The 23,839-nt window shown below is 34.1% G+C and overlaps 1 protein-coding gene across 1 annotated transcript in view; it reads right to left on the bottom strand.

The window, feature by feature from the left end:
* Positions 1-23,839, bottom strand: part of LOC150095978 (importin subunit alpha-1-like) — a 134,023-nt gene that overhangs the window by 23,663 nt on the left and 86,521 nt on the right. Inside the window, exons 7-9 of the mRNA XM_090409380.1 lie at positions 20,906-21,029; positions 18,617-18,885; positions 10,702-10,806 (exon numbers count right to left, since the gene is read on the bottom strand). Of these exons, the coding sequence (XP_090265506.1) occupies positions 10,702-10,806; positions 18,617-18,885; positions 20,906-21,029 (498 nt within the window). The remainder of the gene's footprint in view (positions 1-10,701; positions 10,807-18,616; positions 18,886-20,905; positions 21,030-23,839) is intronic.

The following is a 23,839-nucleotide window of genomic DNA, read 5'->3' as shown; positions in this document are numbered from 1 at the left end:
AACTAACCTTAGGTGGTATAGTAACAAACAGAATGGGAAAGGGAAAGTTAGTAATTTTTTTTTTTTTTGTCAAGATAGTAAGAAGATGCCTTAGAAGACAAAAGGATAATAGTAGAGTCCTGATAGATAAGATTAATTTAGAGAAAAAATTCTGACAGGAAGTTAGTAAACTTTTCGTGGAGTATTATCATATTATCTTGCCACCTCACCTCAGGGGGGAAGTGGAATATCAGGACTCTCACATCTATGCTATCCTCTGTGTTCATATACAGAAGATTTGGCAGACCTACAAAATGACAACTGTTCATATGTTGTCATTTTGTAGGTCTGCCAAATCTTCTGTATATTATTTCACTACCTTACCCCAGTCCTGAAGATAAGTCCGCATGGAATATTTGGTAAGATGGAATGTGGAAAATCTTTTCATTACAGAAATGGAGACAATTTTCAGGCGCAAACTTTGTTTGCTTACACTTAGATAAAGGATAAACCTAAATTTATTATAGTCTAACCAAGTGAAAAACAAACTTCCAACATCTATCTCTAAATCCAGAGTAATTCAATAATGAGGTGGTACACCTGTTGACAGCTCCTATAGGTAAATAGGACCTCTCCTATTACTTCTGCCTAATTATCTCCATGGTTGGGTCTGCCTCCCACTGACGAGACCTAAATAAAGGTTGAAACCAGTCTGGGTAGTGGCCCTTCCCTTAATGCATAGCAGTATACATGTCTGCAAGGAGATGTGCTTTGCATTAAGGGAGATACTGAGACATGGAGTGATGAGAGCTTAGTCCACCTTTGCTTGGAGTTGCCTGGTGTTGCACTACCTTACCCCAGTCCTGAAGATATTTTCAGGTGCAAACTTTGTCTGCTTATACTTGGATAAAGGATTAAACTAAATTTATTATATTATTTCACCTTTCCAACAGGAAACATTAATCTGGAATTGCAAAGTAATTATGATAATCTGACCATTCAGTGAATTTTTGAGGACACTTTCAATTTGGTTAGCATCCATCAGAAATCTGGGAGACCAAAGTTGATAGCTAAAATCAAACATACACCTAAACAGCAAAATACAGAAGGGAGTGACATAAGCAAGGCTCAACAAATATGTTCACCCACTTGCCTATGGCAAGTAGATTTTGTCAGATGATGAGTAGCTATAGAATGGACAAAATGGAATGCTTTATTAAAAACTTTCTAAACAAAATCGCTTCAACTTTTTTTTTTTGCTTTAGAAAGAATGACAAAACACCTCCACAACACTTTGATGCATTGTGAATATACTTCTAAATAATATTTCAGTCAAATAAATGTGTATTTGTAAACGTAAATGAACAATTAAGTTATCATTGATGTGTTCTCCATATTTAAGAATATTTATTCTGCTTAGCATTTGTAATAAAGGTAACATTTAATTAGTTTTAGAAAATGTGAACATGAAAGAAAAAAAAAACGTGTGTGTGTGTGTGTGTTTGAGGGGAACACCACTGATAGCCTGTAATTAATTATTTTAGAAAATTTCTAACTACAACCCATTGACAAGAAAAACGTGAAAAAAAAAAGCAGTAAAACTTTATTAATTACTGAGATTCCAGTAATTAATTATTTTAGAAAATGTAAACATGAAAGGGAAAAAAGTGTGTGTGTGTGTGTGTGTGTGTATTGGGGGGGGGGGGGGGGGGCACTACTGATATCCAATAGTTAATTGTTTTAGAAAATGTAAACAAACAAAAAAAAAAGTGTTTGAGGAGGACATCAGTGATCCAGTAACTAATTATTTTAGAAAATGTCTACTGGTATATTGACAAATATTTTCCCATAGTTCCACAATCAAGACAAAGACCCCAACACTTGACCAAATATCCTCCCAGAATTCCAATCGCTAATCATTACCCATAATGCCACATGCGAACAAAAAGCTCATCTCATGTCAATGACAAACACAACCCAGAATTCCACGCTCTGACCATTATTCACAAGTCCACACTCAAACCAAGCACACAAAGTGACGAGCTCACCTCACGTCACTGACAAATAATGACACATTCCAGAGTTCCATTCTCTAATCATTACCCACAATACCACACTCGAACCAAAGATGCTACGTGATGTCACTTATCTAATTCTCATTTTATCAACATCTCAATCTTGTTAGAATTCCATATGCAAACCATTACCCAGAATTCCATACACGAACCAAAACACATAACGTAACATCACTGACAGATGTTCCCCCAGGGTAATGCCAAACATTCCACATTCATGATGTCACAAATCATTATCTCTGACCATCACCCACAATTCCATGTGAATCATTTCCCAGAGTTCCATATGCGAACCGAAACACACAACATGATGTCACTGACAGATGTTCCCCCAGGGAATTCCAAGGATTCCATGCTTAATCTTATCTTTAACAATCACCCACAATCCCATATGTGAACCAAAACACACTATGTGACGTCACACACAGATGTCCCCCCCCTCCCCCCAGGGAAATTCCATACACGAACTTGTTATCAGTACATAATATACTTTTCCCTCATGATTAACCTCCCTAACTGATGTTTTTGCATCCACTAAAATATGAGTTTGAAGTATAACAGAGTTAGAGAAACATGAATAAGAAGTGCTAGCCATCAGTTATCTCAATTGCAAGTTGTGATAATCCTCACTCATCAGAATACTTAAGCAGATTAACTTGTGCTCATAGCATCGCTAATGAAAGTATGTATCGTATAGCTCTCCTCATTGTATGTAGCATGACTAATTTTACATATGGATATCAGATAGTCTAAATGAACACAATATATTTTTATATTTGTAATCCTTTTATCATATAAATATAGCAGTTTGATGTTAATGAGAAGACAAAAGTTAAACTTCCATACTGTAATATATTTTATTCAATTATCATTGAGGAAAAACAGCTTTCCTCAATGCTTTATCTGTTGAAAAAACAGCAATCTCAGAATCAATTTCTGAATTTTTGCCTAATTATGCTTAGCTGATAGATATATGATTCTTTGAGACCAAAAAATGCACTCAGTTTTAAAAAATTTGTGGTTTATTCTAAATTTTCTGTTTATTCATAATCTTAGTTAGCAATCAATATCACTTCACAGAAGTAATGCTTACTTTCTGCAATTAAATTATTATTATTTTTTTTTAAATAGAAAGCAAAACAAATCTTCACACACATCACAGTTCTAGTTTAATCTTTGCAATTGACTACCAATTTGTTTGAATCAGTATGTCCAATTGACAAGTGGCATTTTTCTGGTAATGGCCTTAAAGGGCCATTCTAGTCACAAAAATTAAGGTAATAAATTTATTATAGTCTAACCAAGTGAAAAATAAACTTTCAATATATTTTCCAAAAAGTTATTTTTATTATTTACTTAACATTTAGATATTAAAAGATGAGGAGGTGAGGTCTTGGACAAGTAAGGTTTTGTATAATTTGTCGAGTCCTGGTCATAACTCATACCTCTTAAAAGTGAACCTTCTTTGGATGTCATTCCAAGATTCACCAAATCATTCAAATCCTTATATACATTAACTCTCCAAAGCCTTTCCATTCAGTTTATTCATCCAAATTATCCTCTTGCCAGATCATATATTTTCATTTCTATGCTCTGCTTACTGTTCTCAAGTATACCCTTCCAAATTTTGTAGTGTTGTATAGTATGATTATCTCATGTCAGTGAAGACAGGTCTCATACTTAATATGTAGTAGCTGTGGCTTCTGTATGCTGGTAGATGCAGAAGTTACCTTAACCAAATTTACCCCTCACCCTCAATTTCTTTCTCTTACTGCTACTGTAAAATCTCGTGAGAAATGAATTTTTTAGGGAATTTTCACTAAAGATCTTACAATTGTTTTTGTCTGAATTTCTTAAGAAAAAATGTACTTAGTAAGATATAAAAATGTAAAGAATAATTTGCTGTTAGAATGTGCCTGCACTTTAAACTTGTTAAGTTCTTAATAAAACGAAAAGTATGTCAGACTTTTCTCTCGAGATTGTTAGTAAGCAAGCCATAAATTTGTTGTAGTAAGTTATGTGTATGTAACTCGAAATCGTAAAGGATTGAGAGAGGTTACTTGTTAACTAGCAGGAAAAGTGAATGTGAAATAACAGAAAATTATGTATTGTTGAGTATGTCTAATTCACAGACTGATTGTGATAGTGTCTGAATTAGTGTCATTTAAGTTTTGAATATATTGAAGGAAAGTTGAATGTAATCCCTCCTGGAATACTTATGCATACTTGTAAGCCAAGTTGTGTCATAGAAGACAGTTTTATATCAAGGAAAAGTAGGTTTTTCTGATAGAGAAAGCACTAGTTTCTGTTGCTCAGATAGCAAGTAAATTTGTGTGTTAAAGTGCTTTTGATTAAGTTAATCTTTAATTAACGTTTATGTGCTCTGTACCACATCTTTTAGTTTGATAATAAATATGTTTTTGTTTTGTAACTACCTGGTTCTCATTCCTTTGCCAATGCACTATCCTGAAAATATTAACGTGACTGAGGGAATAGAATAAAGTATAGTATAGAAGTATTAAATTAATTTTGTCATCTTCTCATCCCTGACTTTCAAACATAAAAAGGTCAATTAAGTAGCGCACTCGTTAAGATAAAATAAATTTCTTAACTGATATTGTGTGATTGCTCAGGGACTGTCACGTTAGATAGACTTATTACACGAGGTCTACCTAACTGCAGAAGAGGGGGAAAAAAAGGGGGGGCAAGAAATAATGTTAGGTAAGGAAGTAGACAGACAGATAAAAGAAAAAGTAAAACAATGTAAATATTTTACAAAGGAGCAACCGACAACGATTTAATAAAAATAACATAATAGAAAGAATAATAAAGAAGGAAAGATAAAATTTACAATGGCACAGCCATCGGTAGGATAAAATCAACATAATAAAATTCAAGTGAAGTGGATTGGGATAGTTTTGGCTTAAGGAACAGGTAAAGTTTAGCAAGTAGCAATTTTTTGCAATTTGAAATTGAATTTATATGAATTGTGATACTACTTACATAAGAATGGATGACAAGGAGTTTTTTAGGACTGTAAATCCTCACCTTGTTATTCCATCGTTCTCTGGGGACGATAATGATGACAACCATTCCTATTTTGGTTTTGTAGAGGAATTAAGAAACATTGGGAGGTGGACGGACTTCCAGTTACTGATTCTCCTAAGAAACAAACTGGCTGGTAAAGCAAAGATCTTTTTAATGCTTCCCCTATTCTTAGAGACACGTTCGAGTATTCAAAGTTTAAGGATACTTTGATATCCCAATATTCCAAAGTGAGGAACGTAAGCCCCAATCTTTGGAAGTTACAGTAATGTGGGCAAGTAAACAAAGAAAGCGTTACAGACTTCTATAATAGATTGCTAACTCTTGCAAGTAGTCTGAGTGTTTCTGATGAGGATAAGCTGCATTTAGATTGGGCAGTCTTTCATCAATTTCTATTGGGATTAAGGGAAGAACTAAAAGAAACAGCATATAAAAAGAAAATAAAGAACTTGGAAGAGTGTTACTTTGCAGTCAGAGACTGAGAGGAGAGGTTTGGTGATATACATCCCACCTCTATCCCCAAACAAGTACACTCTATTAAACAAGTAGGTGATTCCACCAAAAACCAAAAAAGGTTCTTGATACAATGAAAAAAAAAAAAAAATCCCTAAGTAGAAGAAAAGGACATAGACCTAGAGAATAAAACTCATATTAAGGTTGTGGATGAAGAGAAATTAACCACCAAACCTAAGTTAACTGATTCCTTTGACATGGAGTCAGTAAGATTATTAATTAAGCATGAAATGGAGAGGTTACATCAACCAGTAATGGAGCAATTAGACACCATTATCAAAGAATTAGGTGAGCTCAAAATGATGGCCCCCAAATTTAATTCATGTCAGGAAAGGGGGGGGGGGGATAGTGAAGAGAAAGGCAGAAGAAAGCCACCTAAAAGTAACAAGGAAGTACATTTGACTAATAACTGCTTTATGAGGAGAAATTCACTCCCTAAAGGAATAGGATATGAATCAAATGTCATGCTTAATAAGAAAAGTTCTCAAGATGATCAGAGAAAACAAAATAATTACATCAGAAAGAGACCTGATAGTTCTCTGACAGTTATTCAAGGCTTGTAAGAGGGATACCTTGTAATATCTTACTGGATACTGGGTCCCACATCTCAGCTATAACCAGGTTGTTCTTCAAGAGAGTAAGTACCCGTATCACAAATGACGTGATAGAGCTGAGAAAGCCAATCAAGCTAACAGGCATCTCAAAATCTGAAGTATGTACTCAGAGAAAGATAAAAGTAGGCATTAAGCTACCTGAGTTTGATTTGAACATTTCTCAAGAATTGTTAATTCTTCCTAAATCCTCTCGTCAGAGCATTCAAATTAATTTTGGGATTGGAATTTCTACAGAAGTGCAACTTCTCCTGTGATTTCCAAAAAAAAAATATTTCCCTAATGGGAAAATGCACACAAAATGGCAGCTGTAATCCTAGGTCTCAGGCAGAAATGGTTGACAAAAGGAACCAAGCTAGTAAATAAAGGCAGGGATATTATGAATCGACAAAGAAAGAAAGATAAAGTCAAGTGCCGACTTGACTCTAATGACTCTTCCGGTATTCCTGTAGTGAGTGGAAGTCTCGAAAAGGGATTGGTTATTGAATCATATGCCATTTCCACTGTTTCAACCTAAGTTTGAAAATTGAAATTTTAGGGACCAATCAAGGTCATCTCCAGAGAACGAGGGAAGCAAAGAACAAAAAAATGAAACCTTTGAGTTTAATTTTTTTTTTTTTTTTTTTTTTTTTTTTTTTTATAGGAAAGGGTGGCCTTTGTAAAATCCTGCAAGAAATTAATTTTTTAGGGAATTTTCGCTAAAGATTTTACAATTGTTTTTGTCTGAATTTCTTAAGAAAAACGTACTTAGTAAGATATAAAAATGTAAAGGAATAATTTGCTGTTAGAATGCACCTGCACTTTAGACTTGTTAAGAGCTTAATAAGAATTAAGCCGGATTAGCACAGAATACCACTGAAATCGTATAGTCAAGTGGCCAACAATGACGCCTGTTCTTTCACTGCTTCTGGCTAATCCGGGAATACTCTTACTTAAGAAGAAAGGAAGGAAAATAGAATAAAAGGCAATGCAGCAAGTGGTTCTTGGCTTTTTGGTCCTTTGCTCTTCACCTACTGTTCTACAGGGTCCTTCCCGAAATCCAGGAGGTTCGTTTTCCTGCCGTCATCACCCGATGTTCACCATTGCCAGCTCGCTCTAGGTTCCTGGTAGCTACAGCAGAACCTCTCGAGTTTGTTAGCAAGTAAGCTATAAATTTGTTGTAGTACGTTATGTGTATGTAACTCGAAATCGTAAAGGATTGAGAGAGGTTACTTGTTAACTAGCGGGAAAAGTGAATGTGAAATAACAGAAAATTATGCATTGTTGAGTATGTCTAATTCACAGGATGATTATGATAGTGTCTGAATTAGTGTCATTTAAGTTTTGAATATATTGAAGGAAAGTTGAATATAATCCCTCCTGGAATACTTATGCATACTTATAAGCCAAGTTGTGTCATAGAAGACACTTTTATATCAAGGAAAACTAGGTTTTTCTGATAGTGAAAGCACTATAGTTTCTGTTGCTCAGATAGCAAGTAAATTTGCGTGTTCAAGTGCTTTGTTTTTGTTTTGTAACTACCTGGTTCTCATTCCTTAGCCAATGCACTATCCCGAAAGTATTAACAAGCCTGAGGAATAGAATATAGTAACGAGCCATGACTTGCATATAAAGAATTTGTATAGAAGTGTTAAATTAATTTTGTCATCTTCTCGCCCTGACTTTCAAACATAGAAAGGTCAATTAAGTGGTGCAGTCGTTAAGATAAATAAATTTCTTAATTGATGTTGTGCGATTGCTCAGGGACTGTTATGTTAGATAGACTTACAGCATGAGGTATAACTAACAGCAGAAAAAAAAAAAGGGGGGAGTGGGCAAGAAATAATGATAGGTAAGGAAGTAGATAGACAGATAAAAGAATAAATAAAAGGAAAAGTAAAACAAAGTATTTTACAAAGGAGCAACTGACAAGGATTTAATAAAAATAATATAATAGAAAGAATAATAAAAAAGAGATAAAAATTTACACTACTATACCCAATAAAATTCTGATTTTTATTTGTGTTAAAGTTGACTTAGGATATTTAGATCTGCTGTTAGTAAAAAATCCAAACAATGATCAGATAGAAAATGCTAAATATAAAATTATAAGATGACAAAAGGAATCTAGTTTAGCTAACATATTCAAAACTTGATCCATAATTGATGAGAATCGCATAACTAAAAATACCCGAAACAATGCAATGCAGATAAGGAAGGAAGAGATTATGGGCCAATTCAAGTGCACACCCACACGAACCAGAATGCAGTAGCACAACAGATATTCACTATAGTTTCTTTCTGATGAAAAAGAAAAAAAAAACTGCAAACAAGGAAAATGGTAATTGAATAGCTGAAGCTTTTTATCCACAATTCTGTTATTTCCATTCCTATGGCCACACAACATTATCCAAGAATTTTTATACCAAATAAGATTACAATTATGATTAATGACAGATATGTAAGTTTCATTAAATAAATTTCTACACAAATCAGAATAATTTTCTGATTTTGTTTTTGGTATATCCATTTTGGGAAGCCACTATACCTGCATGCATGAAATAATTAGCAATACCGTTTTACACAGAAAATAGACTGCTGTGTAAAAATATTACTGCTAATCACTTGCTTGTTAAAATCAAGCTAAAGCTTCCAAACACCCACATCCAGCGGTGGGTGTCCAAAGCAAGGTCAGGAAGTTGTGAGAGTTGATCTCTCAAAAGTATATGACTACTGCAGTGTCAAATACATGTAATTTTGTAAAAATCAGATTTTTCTAAAATACTATTAGAAGTATAAAAAAATAAAATTAATGAATACACATTAAACCCTCGATTTAATGGACTAATAGGAGCTAAGTGGGTGTCCGTTAAATTGCAAATTTTTTAAAATAAAAACATCTGTAACATTATACTGCAATTTTATCGATATTAGCACTGTAATAACAAAATTATTGTTTTACACACAATTTTATATAAATCAATGTGAAGTTAATGTTCAATATTGAGGCGCTTGGTTTAGGTAATCCTGCTTTGAAAAAACTATCAAGTTTTTTTTGAACTTTTGAATTCTGCTGTTTTTTTTATAATCAACTCCCTAAAATGACAAAAATGTGTATAACTGCAGCAGAAAGTCACCATGCGACAAAAGAACCAATTACAGTGCGATTACGTCCTAATCATTTGCCGAACATGTTTTATGAGCGGTGACTCATTTATGTTGAGAGTTTATTTTTCACTTGGTTAGAGTATAATAAATTTAGTTTAATCCTTTATCCAAGTGTGAACAAACAAAGTTTGCACCTGAAAGTATCTTCAGGACTGGGGTAAGGTGGTACAACATCAGGGCACTCCTTGCAAAGGTGGAGCAAGCTACCAACACTCCTATCTCAGGATCTCCCATAATGCAAAACACATCTCCTTGCAGATATATCTAATGTTATGCATTAAGGGAAGGGCCACCACCCAGACCAGTTTCGACCTTTATTGAGGTCTCTTCAGTGGGAGCCAGGCCCAAGTGGAGATACCAGGCAGAAGCATTAGCAGGCCCTGGTGTTGTACCACCTTATCCCAGTCCTGAAGATACTTTCAGGTGCAAACTTTGTTTGCTCACACTTGGATAAAGGATTAAACTAAATTTATTATGACTCATTTATGTTGGCTAAATTACTACAGTGTTTTCCAACATATGATGCCTATTCGCCAAAATTTGTTAAAAATAACAGGAAATTAATAACAAAAAATAACCTCTTAATTTAATTATAAGCAAATCTTGGTTAAAAGCATTTTAAAATTAATAGGGTAATTATTAAAGAACACGTAAGACCACAGTAATAACTTAATTAATAAGATACAGATATTTCATACTAAAACTAATAGTACATCATCAGTGTTACAAACAGTTATAGGAATCGAATACAAGTAACAAACATTCAGTGGATCACCTATTAAAATACAATTGTTGCCGCACGCTAGGAAATGATAGAAAATAATAATTAATTATTATTTAAGATAATTGTTTTTTTTATTGATTACATAAAATAAGTCTCCCAGATCTTCGAGTTTTATTTTATGTAATCAATAAAAAAGCAATTATCTTAAATAATAATTAATTATTACTTTCTGTCATTTCCTAGCATGCGGCAACAATTGTATTTTAATAGGTGATCCACTGAATGTTCATTACTTGTATTCTGCTCCTATAACTGTTTGCAACACTGAAGATGTACTATTAGTTTTAGTATGAAATATCTGTACCTTATTAATTAAAAAGTTATTACTGTGGTCTTACATGTTCTTTAATAATTATACTATGCCAAAGGTACCTCTAAAAAAAAATAAATAATAATAATAGGGTGTTAATTTTCACATGTGACATACAGACCAGAAATTTTGTCTTAAATCAAGGGTCTATAAGTTTCTATAGGATGACTGATAGTTTTCCTCTCATTCCTTGCAATAAACAGGAATATGATGCCATATAATCAATGATTTACTTACAGCTGCTAAAACCTCTATAAGTGGTTCAACCAGGCCAGTGTCTATTACTGCCTGTATCTGCCTTTCGTTTCCAGCTGTAATGTTAGAAATTGTCCATGCTGCTTCCTAGGAAGAAAAAAGAATTACATTTAGAATGATAAGTATAAAGCTCAAATGATAAAATATCATTTTATTATTTCAGCTTTATTCTGGTAAACAGATTATATGTTGGCCACTCATAAATATTTCAGGAAATAACTCATTTTTCAATTAAATATTAATTACTGGGGTGCTTACGGGTCAAAGCTGTATAACTGAGAGGAGACCTCTACATAGCCTTTAAAGGAATGCGGAGAACTGACCAGGACTTCTGAACTAATGTCCAATCCTCACCTTCCCGTGGTGCACCCTATTGGGTATCTACCTGGATACTGAACGAACGAGGATGGGCTGGCAATTTGGGATTTAGCCGACCAAATTGTATTCTTATTGGCTTAAACCAATATAGAAAACGATGGTACAACATGACAAAATTTCATTCCCGCTGGGGCGTCGCCCAGTTAAACAAGTCCCCCGTTGTTTTCGCCAGGGAACCAGGGCGAACAGTGAAAAGTCAGCTACTGGAACAAATCTGAGAGCACACCCCAACTCAACATCACCAGAGTTAAAGATCGGTACTATCAGCATAAGAAGCCTGAATGGCAAAGAAATGGAGCTAGCTGAGGAATTAGATAAGTACCAGATTGACATAATAGGGGTGACTGAAACAAAAAAGACAAAAACTGGTGTGCTCTTTCTGAGCAATAAATACAAAATGTTATATTCAGGCAATGACAATCAAGGAAAAGAAGGAGTAGCCATAGTATTCAACACAAAATATGAGGCTACTGTTATTGAATAGAGTCAGTCTCAAGTAGAGTGATTTGGGCAAATATGAGAATGGGGAACTGGACAACGAGACTTGTTTGTGCCTATGGTCCCACGGTGGGTTCTACTAAGGTGGAGGTGGAGGAATTTTTTGAGGCTTTAGAAAAAGCAGCTGACACAATGAAAAAGGAAAAGTTGGTCCTTGTTGGGGATCTAAATAGCAGAGTAGGAAATGACTGTTAGACATACAAAAATATTTTGGGAAAGTTTCGAGAAAAGAGCAAAGCTAATAATAATGGCAAATACCTGTTGGATTTCTGCTCAGGACATGGACTGGTTATTACTAACACCATGTTCTAACATAAAAATGTGCACAAATTCACATGGAGGGAAGATGCAAGGAATAAGAAAAGTCTCATTGACTATGTTATTGTTGATAGCGATATTCTCTGTTGTGCAGGACACCAGAATGTACAGAGGATTTGAAATTGAAAGTGATCACCATTTAGTCTTGAACAGGATAAAATTGATTTTCATATTGAAAAGAAAAACATGTAAGAAAGCTACAAAGCGAATAAAAGTTGAGCAGCTCTCAGATGTGAACTGTAGAATAAAATACACAAAGATTATTGAAGAAAAAATGAAAGAATTTGAGAACAGGAACCAAACCTTGGAGATTCAGTGGCAAGTCTTGAAGAAAACCCTGATTGATTCTGCCAGAGAGGCATGTGGTGAGGTTGTGTGCAAGGATAAAAAAATCAGAACTCCCTGGTGGACACAGGAAGTTAAAGAGGCAGTGAAGGAAAAGAAGAAAGCATATCAAAAGTTCTTGGCAAATAAGTCAGCTTTTGCTCTTAGAGAATACAGAGACAAATGTAAGAAAGTGAAACACTGTGTAAAACTAGCTAAACAAAAGTCATGGGAGGACTTAGGCAAGAACATAGAAAATAAATATCAAGAAGGCAGTAAGATATTCTGGAGGTTGTTGAAGAAGCTTAGAAATGGAGGAAAGAGTGCTGTAAAATGGGTTAGAGATGATAAAGGTGACATGAAACAGGAGAAAAAGATATCCTTGAAGTATGGAGTAATTATTACTTTGAAAAATTGCTAAATGAAACAAAAAGTGATAGCACAGTGGTAAAAAAACACTCAACAGGCATACAGTCGGGAATACATACTTGAAGTAGAAAAAGCCATCAAAGGCTTGAAATTTGAAAAGGCAGGAGTAGATGATATTCGACCAGAAATGCTGAAGTATGGTGGTATAAAAGTCTTATAGTGGCTGCACTGCATAGTTCAGAAAGCCTGGACAGAGGGACGAATTCCAGATAATTGGAGTAGAGCTCTAATAGTACCCATATATAAATAGGGAAATAAAACTGAATGTGAGAATTACAGGAGGTATTTCCCTACTGAGTGTTCCTGGTAAGATCTATGCAAGTATACTTGAGAAACGGTTGAGAAGAATTGTGGAAGAAAAGCCTGATGAGGAACATGCTAGATTCAAGCCAAATAGAGGCTATCAGGATCAGATCTTCACTTTACGACAAATAGTTCAGAAAGCATGGGAATATAACAAAGATCTGTATTTAAGTTTTGTCGATCTGGAAAAGGAATATGACAAGGTGCCAAGAGAGAAGCTGTTCAATACGCTACAGTTATATGGTGTCAATGGGGCATTATATCAAGCAATACTTAGTCTGTATTTGAGTTGTAAGTCAGCAGTTAGAAATGAAGGAAGTATAGGAAGATGGTTTAATGTTAAATCTGGTGTGAGACAAGGATGTAAATTATCCCCTCTGATATTCATTATCTATATGGATCACATTATGAAGGCAAGTGGTATTTAAACATGATATCAGAATTGGAGATGTTAATGTGAGCTCTTTGCTTTATGTGGACGATGTTATACTTCTAAATAAATCTGCTACAGGTTTGCAAGATTTCCTGACTAAATTGAATAACTGTTGTAATAGTATGGTATGAAGGTCAGCATTAAAAAGACAAAAGACAATGAAAATAGGTAGAAATTGTTGAAAATGTCAACTGTGTTGTGAACGGGGAATCTGTGGAACAAGTAAAACATTTCAGCTACTTAGGCATGATTTTTACCGAAGATGGTAAATTAAATATGGAAATAGACAACAGAATCAACAAAGCTGGTATGGTGGGAAGTCAACTGAATAAATTCATATGGAATAAGAGAGAAATTAGTCAGAATACTAAATTAGCTGTATACAAGACAGTGTTCAAACCAGTTTTAACTTGCATATCAATCCACCTATATCTTGGTCTTCCTCTGGGTCGTTTTCCTGCCAATCTGGCAGAGAACACTTGTTTTGCTAATCTCAGGTGGTAGTCACTTAAACAGAATGGGCGAGGAAAGATTAGCAAAACAAGTGTTCTCTGTCAGGTTGGCAGGAAAACGACCCAGAGGAAGACCAAGATATAGTTGGATTGATACAGTACAATGTGCCTTAGACGATAGAAATATAAGATCTGATAATGATAATATTGGAGTCTTGACAAGTAACAGAATGATTTGGAGGAAAATTGTAGATAGGAAGTTAGTAATGATGTAGTACTATTATATCCTGTACACCCCTTGAGGGTACATATCAGGAATTTGATGATGATTAAAATAACTTTAATTAATACTTTACTATATTTCAGCAATGTTACATTGCCATCATCAGGTATCAAAACAATGATATGTGCATGTACGCACTAATACTAGGCAAATGAAGCTGAAGAAAGGCTACCAATGCTTTGCCTAGAGTCCTAAACGGTGGCATCTCCCTAGTGGATTAAAATGAGTAGTCTTGGTTGTTGGGCTGAACATCTGAGGATGAGTGCTTCCTAAATTTGGGGCATTCCATGCAACCAAATTTGTTAAGATTTGGAAAGTTTTTCAGGGTTGAGGCAGATTCGAGATATAGCCCCTCATATTTGCATTTGCTGCAGTGCAACAAAGTGGTCTTCTTCCAGCACATCCAGTGGTGGGTCCCAAAGCATGGTCAGGAAGTCCGGAGTGGCTGTAATGGTAAAATCATAACTATAGAATAAAGCTTAATACCACAATAAAAAGAAAATTTATTATGTAAATATTTTATCTTATGTATTGTAAGACATCATCATTACAAACAGCAAAGGAATTGAATAAAGAAACAGAGTGCATGTTTTAAATTGGAATCCCTCTATGTAGACAGTTGCATGTTCATGGGCTAAAACTATTAGAAAATAATTAAAATTAGTTAAAAATAAAACACATATGAGAGATTACAAATTTATTTAATACAATGGACGATAACAATTTCTCACACATTTGAAATAGTGAGGCAGTTATGATTGAGGTTAGGCTGATGCAGTAGAGCTTCAGCACTTTCTTTGTATAACTGTTCATATATAGATCTGTGCAGCATCTTGGTGTTTTCCTATTGGATCCTGTGGTTAGTGTTTTCATTTCCATATTGTGCCAGGCCAGATATGGTCTTAATGTTCAGAGCTATGGACAAACAGGAAGACCTGTAAATTAACATATTTCTGAACATCAAGACCACACCTGGCCTATGAAACCTCACAAATCTGGCATGGCACAATATGGAAATGAAAACACTAACCACAGGATCCAATGGGAAAACATGGGAAGCTGCTGCAGAGATTCATATATAAACAAACATTTATACAAAGAAAGCGCTGAAGCACTACTTCATCGATATAACTTCATAACAACTGCCTCACTATTCCAAAAGTGTGGGAAATTGTTATCCTCAATTTTTTAAATTAATTTATAATCTCTTATATATATTTCCTTTTTAACTAATTTTAATTATTCTCAGCTCAATAGCTTAATCCATGAACATGCAACTGTCTACATAGAGGAATTCCAATTTAAACGCATGCACTCTGTTTCTTCATTGTTTGCTGTTTGTATTGATGGTGTCTTACGATACGCAAGACGAAATATTTATGTAAATTTATTATTTTTTTTTACTGTGGTATTGCATATTATGCAAAAGTTATGGATACTCCAAAGGTGTCATTATACAAGAAAATGGTGGAATTGGATGTAGTCCTTGTGTTCAGAAATTCTGATATTGGCTGTCCTGCCTGTAGTAAGATAGTTGTAGGACAGGAAGCATTTAGCACACTCGCTTATAACAACTATGCACTAGCATCTAAGAAAATTCCTGCAGAAGAAATAATGATCCAAGTAGAATAAGGTATCATCAGCCTTCCTACCCATATTGCCAACATCAGGTGTAGCCAATGTAATTACTTAAGCAAAACCACCAAAAACCAATACCTCTCAAGGAAAGAATATGAAGTTCTACAAGAAATTAAAAACAACAATAGAATAGTAATTACCAAAGTAGATAAGGGGAATTCCACAGTGATTAAAAAAAAGAAAAGAAAAAAAAAAGATTACACAGGTGAGCAGCTTGCTTCCTTACTTCGCGATTGCTCTACCTACCTTCCTTTAGACTATGATCCCACCAATACACAGATCAAAACACTTCACAGGCTCCTTAAAAAGGTCACCAACAAACTAAAGCCATATAGCTATAGGATCCCCCACCTCCAGATATATGGGCTACAAAAAACCATAAACAAAATGTACTGTTACATTCCACTGTGGATGGCATGAATTCACCCACAAACAAATTAGCACCAGACATTTAGACAGTGTTCACACGATATACTGGCAATACACCTTCACATATAAAAAAAAACTGCCCACTTGAAAGCCAGTATAGAAAACCTTACACTCCAACACACTGACATAATGGTCAGTTTTGATGTCTCCTCATTATTCACTAATGTCCCATTCAATGACATCCTAGACCTCATTCAAGCTATATTTCCTCCCAATATCACAGTCCAGTTTTAGTTCACCATGAACTCTGGCTATGGATACATAGGAAGAAGGCCACTTTATTGTTATAGTGAGTTTATGATGTGCTTTATTTCCCATTTATAAATTGTCATGACAGCTTATCATGGGGGGGGGGGGGGGGGTATGACCTAAATTATGCAGCAAGTCAAATGAAACTTATAGCATCATATTTAATCATTTAAAAATATTTGATGTTTTTTTTTTACCTTGTGTTGAACTATATTAGTGACTAAATTCTTTTACTGCTAGATATCTTCTGCCAATGTTCTATCACCCTATCACCTATTTCATTTAATTTTTCAGCGTAATTACTCCAGTTGCGTTTATGAAGGAAAATGATATTAAACCTGATATCAAAATTGGAGATGTTAATCTCAGTTCTTTACTTTATGCAGATATTATACTTCTAAATGAATCCAGTACAAATCCAGGATTCCCTGACTAAATTCAATAACTGCTGTAATAAATTTGATATGAAAATCAGCAATAAAAAGACAGGCAGAAACATTGAAAATATTGACTGCATCCTGAATGGAGAACCTATAGAACAATTTAGCTATTTAGGAAGAATTTTTAGTAAAGATGAAAAATTAAATATGGAAACACACAACAGAATAAGTAAAGTTGGAAGTCACTGGATAAATTTATATGGAATATGAGAAAAATTAGTATTTCTCTCATATTCCAGCTGTACACAAGACAGTGTTCAAACCAATTCCATCTTATGAATCTGAGTTGGATTAGAAATAAAACCATAAGTCTTTGATCAGAAGATTAGAAAACCAAAATCACGAGTTCTGTGAAACATTAGAGTAATGGCACAAGGTATTAGAAAATAATTTGATACTGTTAACATTTAAGAACATGTGTGGAGAGTTAATCTAAGGTGGTATGGTTAAACAGAATGGGAGAGAACAGGTCAGCAAATCAGGTGTCTGAAGGCCAGGATGAAAAATAGGACCTAGAAACAAGCCAAGATCTAGACAGATTATGGATGCAATTAGTAGCTGCACAGAAGACCAAAATGGTACATGTAACAACATTGGGAAATCGGAAAAACAGATTTGAAAGAAACCTATTGATAGGAGGTTAGTAATAATGCAAACTCTCATTTTGACATGAACACTACAACCCAATGAGGATATGTATTAGGAATCAGATACGATTTTATTTTCATCATGCTCATAACAAAATGTGATAATCTTGTCATTTGAAATTTCTTGTATATTCTCATATCCTGAACTAGTCTGAAGATATCGCTATCGATAATAACAAAAGTGTGTTCGCACTATGAATGCCCATTTTTATACCGGAACATCATCAAGTAGAAACAGAGTGAGTATTTATCATTATCGGCTCTTCTTCAAATTTTCTGGAAACATATAGCTGACTCATTACAGCAAACATCTCCTCCTGTGGTTACTCCCCTACCTTACAATTTTTCTATAGTGAAAATGTACTGTATCTGCAGTTTACAGCAGCTGCTCGCTGAAAAATTCGTGTACCTGTTCTCTGCCAAAGGAAAAAGGTTCAGGAATTTTGGGGTTACAATGCAAGTATTATTGTTCAATTTCTTATTTTGAAACATACACAGACACTATCTGAAAATCACTACAATTCAAGAAGTTTAGTTTCCCATCTTGGGTTGAATACTACAGCTGTTTCTTTAATCCCCCCCCCCCCCAAAAATCATTTAGAAATATCACCTGTTTTGGTCTTCCTAGTCTCAGTAACAAAAATTATGTCAATATGATATTTCAATAATTTTGCTAGCCTCTTTTCCAATTATGAATCCAGATGGTGCCTATCTTTAATTCTGTTGTCAAATTTTTATCAATTGTATTGGTTGTCCAATAATAGCTCAACCTCGTGTGATCAAGTGATGCTCCAGCCAGCAGAATATCCAATTATTTTGTATCATGCTGACACATGATTCAATTTTGCTGGTTAAGTCTCCAACTGCCCATCCTTATTCATTACAGCATCTATGTGGACGCCTAATAAAAAGCAGGATGCACACATGGATAGTGAGTCAGTAGCTGCAACTGGTTATCCACATTCCTTGTAGGATATGTAGATGTCTCCTCCCAATTATGCACCCAAATTGATTATATAGATAACTGAAAATGACATCTACTTTCTAATAATATATGTCCTACCTTAAGAACTTACCTTTTGAATATTAGTTTTAGCATTATTAAGTAGACGACGGAAGGAAACCAATGCACCATGATCAATTACCAACTGTGTCTGCTGATCATTTCCAGTGACAATATTACCAATAGTTCTGAGAGCTGGGGTCAGAACAGTTAAGTCACCACAATCCAGTAACTCTGCAAGCCTTGGAACAACTCCAATATCAATGACTTCTTGAATTTTCTCATTGGTAGCATCAGTCATATAAGATAATGCCCAGCAGGAATCAGCAACTATTTCTTGATCTACAATTATAAATAAGATACCAAATTAATTACAAATCATCATACTTATTAAAACAGCTTAAAGTTTTTAGCTTTGTCAATTTACTAAATGCAATTATTGAAAGCAATTCATACTGCTGGTAAAGTAATATTTCATGGTGAAATTCAGCACTAATTCATGAAGACAGCTATAAAAATCATTCCACTACAGCAAATGATATTTTTTAACTTTGAAAAAATTATAAACAGAACTGTCAATACTCTCCGTTATTAGATGGAGAGGAAAATTAGATTTGTGAATTTTGAGCACTCATACAAAATCAATGTAGAAATACATTAGGTTTCAGCTAGTGATTTCAGGACAAGAGGTAACGTTTTTCCTAATAATTTGTAATAATAATAACAAAACCTTTTCATTTGTGTGCATTAGTAGGATCATCTGATATTATTATACGAGCACCTCCTTGGAGCCTCATTGCAGGAGACTCAATCTATCATACTTCTCCTTGAACCCATCAACAGACAAAGCAGCCACAACCCATTCCACCCACTCTCTCCAAGCAAAAAATCTAGTCCTCGCATTCCTGGAAGTCGAATAAAGATCTCACACCTTTATTCAATTTCCAGGAATGATCCCATGTTCTGGTCCCTCTAGCCAAGTGCTGAAACATTTTCCCTGCATCAATTCTATAAAACTCTTTAAGCAACTTACTGCCTGACCACAGATGCGAGACCCTTGACATTTATGCATATGGCAGAAGGCAATCTATTCCGATAATAGGGTAATTAATGTGTTTCGTGGGATGGGTGTTTATTGTTGCATGTAAGAAAATTAGCTTTTCTTTTATGAAAATTGTAATTTTTAAAGTGGTAGCTATTTTGCTTCTATAACAGTTGGAAAACGTTACGCGATTCCATGTGTTGGTGATAAATTCGTACGTTGCCTTATTCCGATCTCTCCTTCAACATGAATTGATTTCTTGGCACTGTGCCAGCTAGGTTTCTCACAACTGTGGGCAGACTATAAATATTTCATCATATTCCTTCTTTTCTCCTATCAACACACCTTCAATCTAGCCTCATAGGGAACATTCCACAGGCCACTCACCTCTGAATCCTCTCCACCGCTTCCTCATCCCCAAGAAACCCAGGGGACCAGACTTGAGCACAGTAATCCAGATGTGGGCATATCAAGGCCTCATATATAAAGAGGAATAACAACTTCCTTATCTCTACTTGTTAATGGGTTATTCAATAGTCAAGTAATCTTATGGGCTACCTTAGCAATATGTCCTCTGAACTTTAACTCTGTCTACCATAACCTCTAAATCTCTAGTTCCATCTATTTTCTGGAGTACAGTGCCATCAATGTCATGCACGACTTGTAATCTATTTATCGCAAAATGCATAACTTTACATTTCTCCACATTGAACTGACACCCATTAACTTTTGCCTATTTGACAGCCTATTTAAATTATCCTGCAACGCCTTGATTAATTATTAATCTACCTAATTTCGCATCATCAGCAAACAACTGAATATTTCCTTTCAGGTTATCCACTCAACAAGTGTTAACATGTTACATTGAATTATCTTTTAAAAGAATCTTCTTAAATAATGCGATTCACATTATGCCAACAGCATTGTCTTTAACTCCAGTTGTAATAATTTCTTTTTTAAGTTTAAGAGTTGCTGTTTCGTTTCAAGAAATGTCAGTTGTATTTGCTTATATGTAATTAACATGCAGCTCTACTATTTTTGATCATAATGATAGGCCCTATTCAGGAGGTAGAATATCTCAGGGTTATCCAACTTTCATTTAACTAGAACATCTATTATAATTACACCCTTTCAAATCAAAATTTATAACTGCAATGCAAAATAGCTGAGTGAGATTTTATTCACAGTAATAATGAAATATAACTACTAGGTATATTATATTATGATCTTTCGATTTTCTTGGCACACATTTCACATTTTGATCAATTAACAATATATCACTTAAAGGAGAAATATGCACCATGCTTATTTCATATTTACCTGGATGATGTATTAGTTGAAAAAGAGTAGGAAGGCACTGTCTCATTACTTCAAATGGAGGTGGTGGATTTTTATTGCGGCACAAGTTGGAAAGAGTCCATGTGATGTTTCTTAAAAATGGAGCCTTAAAAGGGGAAAAAAAAACAAAAAACAAATCTGAATTGTTAACTATACCTCAAATCCAGGATTATGTGAAATAAAATTTGTCTAAAAATGCAACTCAAATAGTGAATCACCTATCTGACAGAAATGTTAACTTCATTTCAGAAGAACTTAGATGTGGTCTTGTCATTACTATATTTCAACAGCCTGAAACATGCTCAAGTAGCAAGCAACTTTAATAATTCAATTAAAGAATGGTTAAAGTTGATAGATTAATGGTTAAAATAAAATATGCATGACTTCATGCAATTTTTAATTATGTAAATTTTGTTTGTATTTCATACTTTTAAGTCAATCTTAATGTTACTTTAAAAAAAAAAAATTCTGCTCAGTTGAGAAAAGATTTAAGTAAATTCACAACTGAGCTATAAACTGATATTCAATGCTGATCATAATTAACAAATAATACCTTTAATAAATTACTGTATTCTGAAATTCTTTGAGATTAAATGACACCAGAAATCTTCAAATCAATGAATAATGATATTTCTGTGTAAGCAGAAATATTTGTATCATTCATTCTTAACAAATCAAATCTTAACAAAATTAAGATGAAGACTGCAACAGCTGATCTCTTCAAATATCTAACTATTTCTACACTTTGAATCAAATTCTTGACATTTCCCTTAACCAGATTTTGGAAAGCTATGCAAAAAAAATCTTTAAACACATTACTTTTTGCTAAGATATAAAATATAATCATTTCTTTTAATGGCATGTTAGTCAAACACTCTGGTTTTTTATAAACCTATACTGGGTTATTGAGCATTATGACTGAAGCAACTAAAACACAAGACAAGTGTATTGTCTGTTAACTGTGTTCTTTGCAGGTTTGCCTGTTCTGTGGGATGAAAAGCCATCCTACAGAACAGGTTTCATGGAAGAAAATACTACCACCTCTGTATGAGACTAGCTGATTTACCTTTGGTTGAAAAGCTTTTAAGGAAGTTCTTTGCATCCTAGACAGGATTAAATCCCAAGTCTTTACAAAGGATACATTCTAAAAGGTTGCTTAAAAGAACCAGCTTTTCTTTTATGTCAGCTATTCATAATTCCTTTACTGCTTACATTCTAAAACCCATGGGATCATAATTCCTTTACTGCTTACATTCTAAAACCCATGGGATCATAATTCCTTTACTGCTTACATTCTAAAACCCATAGGATCTTTGATTTTCTCATTTCAAGATTTGCCCACACTATTTGAAACTACTTACCATTCAAGATATTTACTTTTTGTGTTTGATGATGAATACCATAGCTACCTCTGTTATCATGGAATACAGCATATTATACTAATTGAAGTATCTCGCTTGCTTTTCTTTTTGTTTTGAAAAGAATTATTCCCTGCATGAAATACTATTCTAAAAGCAAATGACCAAGGAAGCATCAAGATTTCTATGGTTGCCTTCTGTTTATAAAGTAAATTGATGCTGCTTACATGAATTTTATTAATTGTTCTATTGGTTTTGCTGGTGCTATGACAAGATTCCTCCAGATAAGCTAACCTTTAAGTTGCAATTCTTAATGGCATGTGATAAGTAATAAATTAAAATCTTCAACCTAAAAGACACTAGGCAGATAGCACATCATGCACCCAAGCCAATGTAGACAGTGGATGAAACCTCAACTGCAGTGTTGGTTTATCTAGCTCAAAACCAGCTGCAACAAACTATATCACATTGAAATATATACTCTGTCAATGTTGACCAATGTTTTGACATTAAGATCTTAATTATAAAAAACTGAAGTTGCTGGAAGACCTGTTTTCAAACCCAGTTCGATAGGCCAAGAACCTTTATAGAGGGTTTTCAATTGGAGGTGTTAGCCAGTCACTCAAAGGAAAGAGGGATTTCCTCTTGATTACACAAAACAAACTAGAAGAAAAAAAAAAATAGTTTAGAGAATTAACTATACTATCATAGTATTAGGTTTATAAAAAGTTCACACAAAGCTGAGTTACTTGCTTCTGATAATTCACTGAGTAACAACTTAAGATGAAATAACCATTCAATATTACATTTTATTGAATTCCTGCTAGGTATCCTCAAGGAGTATATGGGATATTAACATGATTAAATTTACATTATTTGTAGATTATGAACAATTTTGTTCCAAATTAATCTGTTATTAATTATCCAATTCCTGATATCAAGAGGGGGAGGGGGGAGAACTATCCAACTAAATGCTTTCTCTGGAAACAAATAAGTTTTAACATTTAAATTTTACTATTCCCAAAAAAAATTTTTCCCCAGAAAATAATATATTAACAAGGCCAAAACTAAATTAGAAATTGACCTCAGATTTTTATTTTTTTATTTTTTTACAAAAATGTTATTAATAGTAAAATAATTCCTAAACTGAAACTATCAACCTGTTTTTTAAAAACCATAAAAATTAACCCCAATATTATTCTGTTAACACTAATAAAGGTGACAATACTATCAATGACAAAATGGATTACCACAAGAAAATTTTTAGACATGACTAACTTAACTCTTCCTCTACCTTCTTTCTCTTCCTCAAACCCTGGACATTGTCCACACTTTGCTTATAAATGATCACAACTTTAAAGAACAAACAAAATGATCTATTAATTAGTGAAGAGATATCTAAAAGAGAATCTCAGCCACATTTTCTAAAGAATGTAATCAAACTATTTATGAAAGTCTTCCAACGAGCCATAACATTAATAACAGAAAACTTCCAAAACTTGGAAGTTGTCTGTTATTAATGAGATACTATAATACAATGAGATACTATAATCAATGT

This window comes from Typopeltis vanoorti, chromosome 19 (assembly GCF_054136105.1).
Source record: "Typopeltis vanoorti isolate ZY-2024b chromosome 19, IOZ_Tvanoo_1.0, whole genome shotgun sequence".
Lineage (NCBI taxonomy): Eukaryota > Metazoa > Arthropoda > Arachnida > Uropygi > Thelyphonidae > Typopeltis > Typopeltis vanoorti.
The sequence above is the reverse complement of the archived record's forward strand: the minus strand, read 5'-3'. Positions and strand labels throughout refer to the sequence as shown.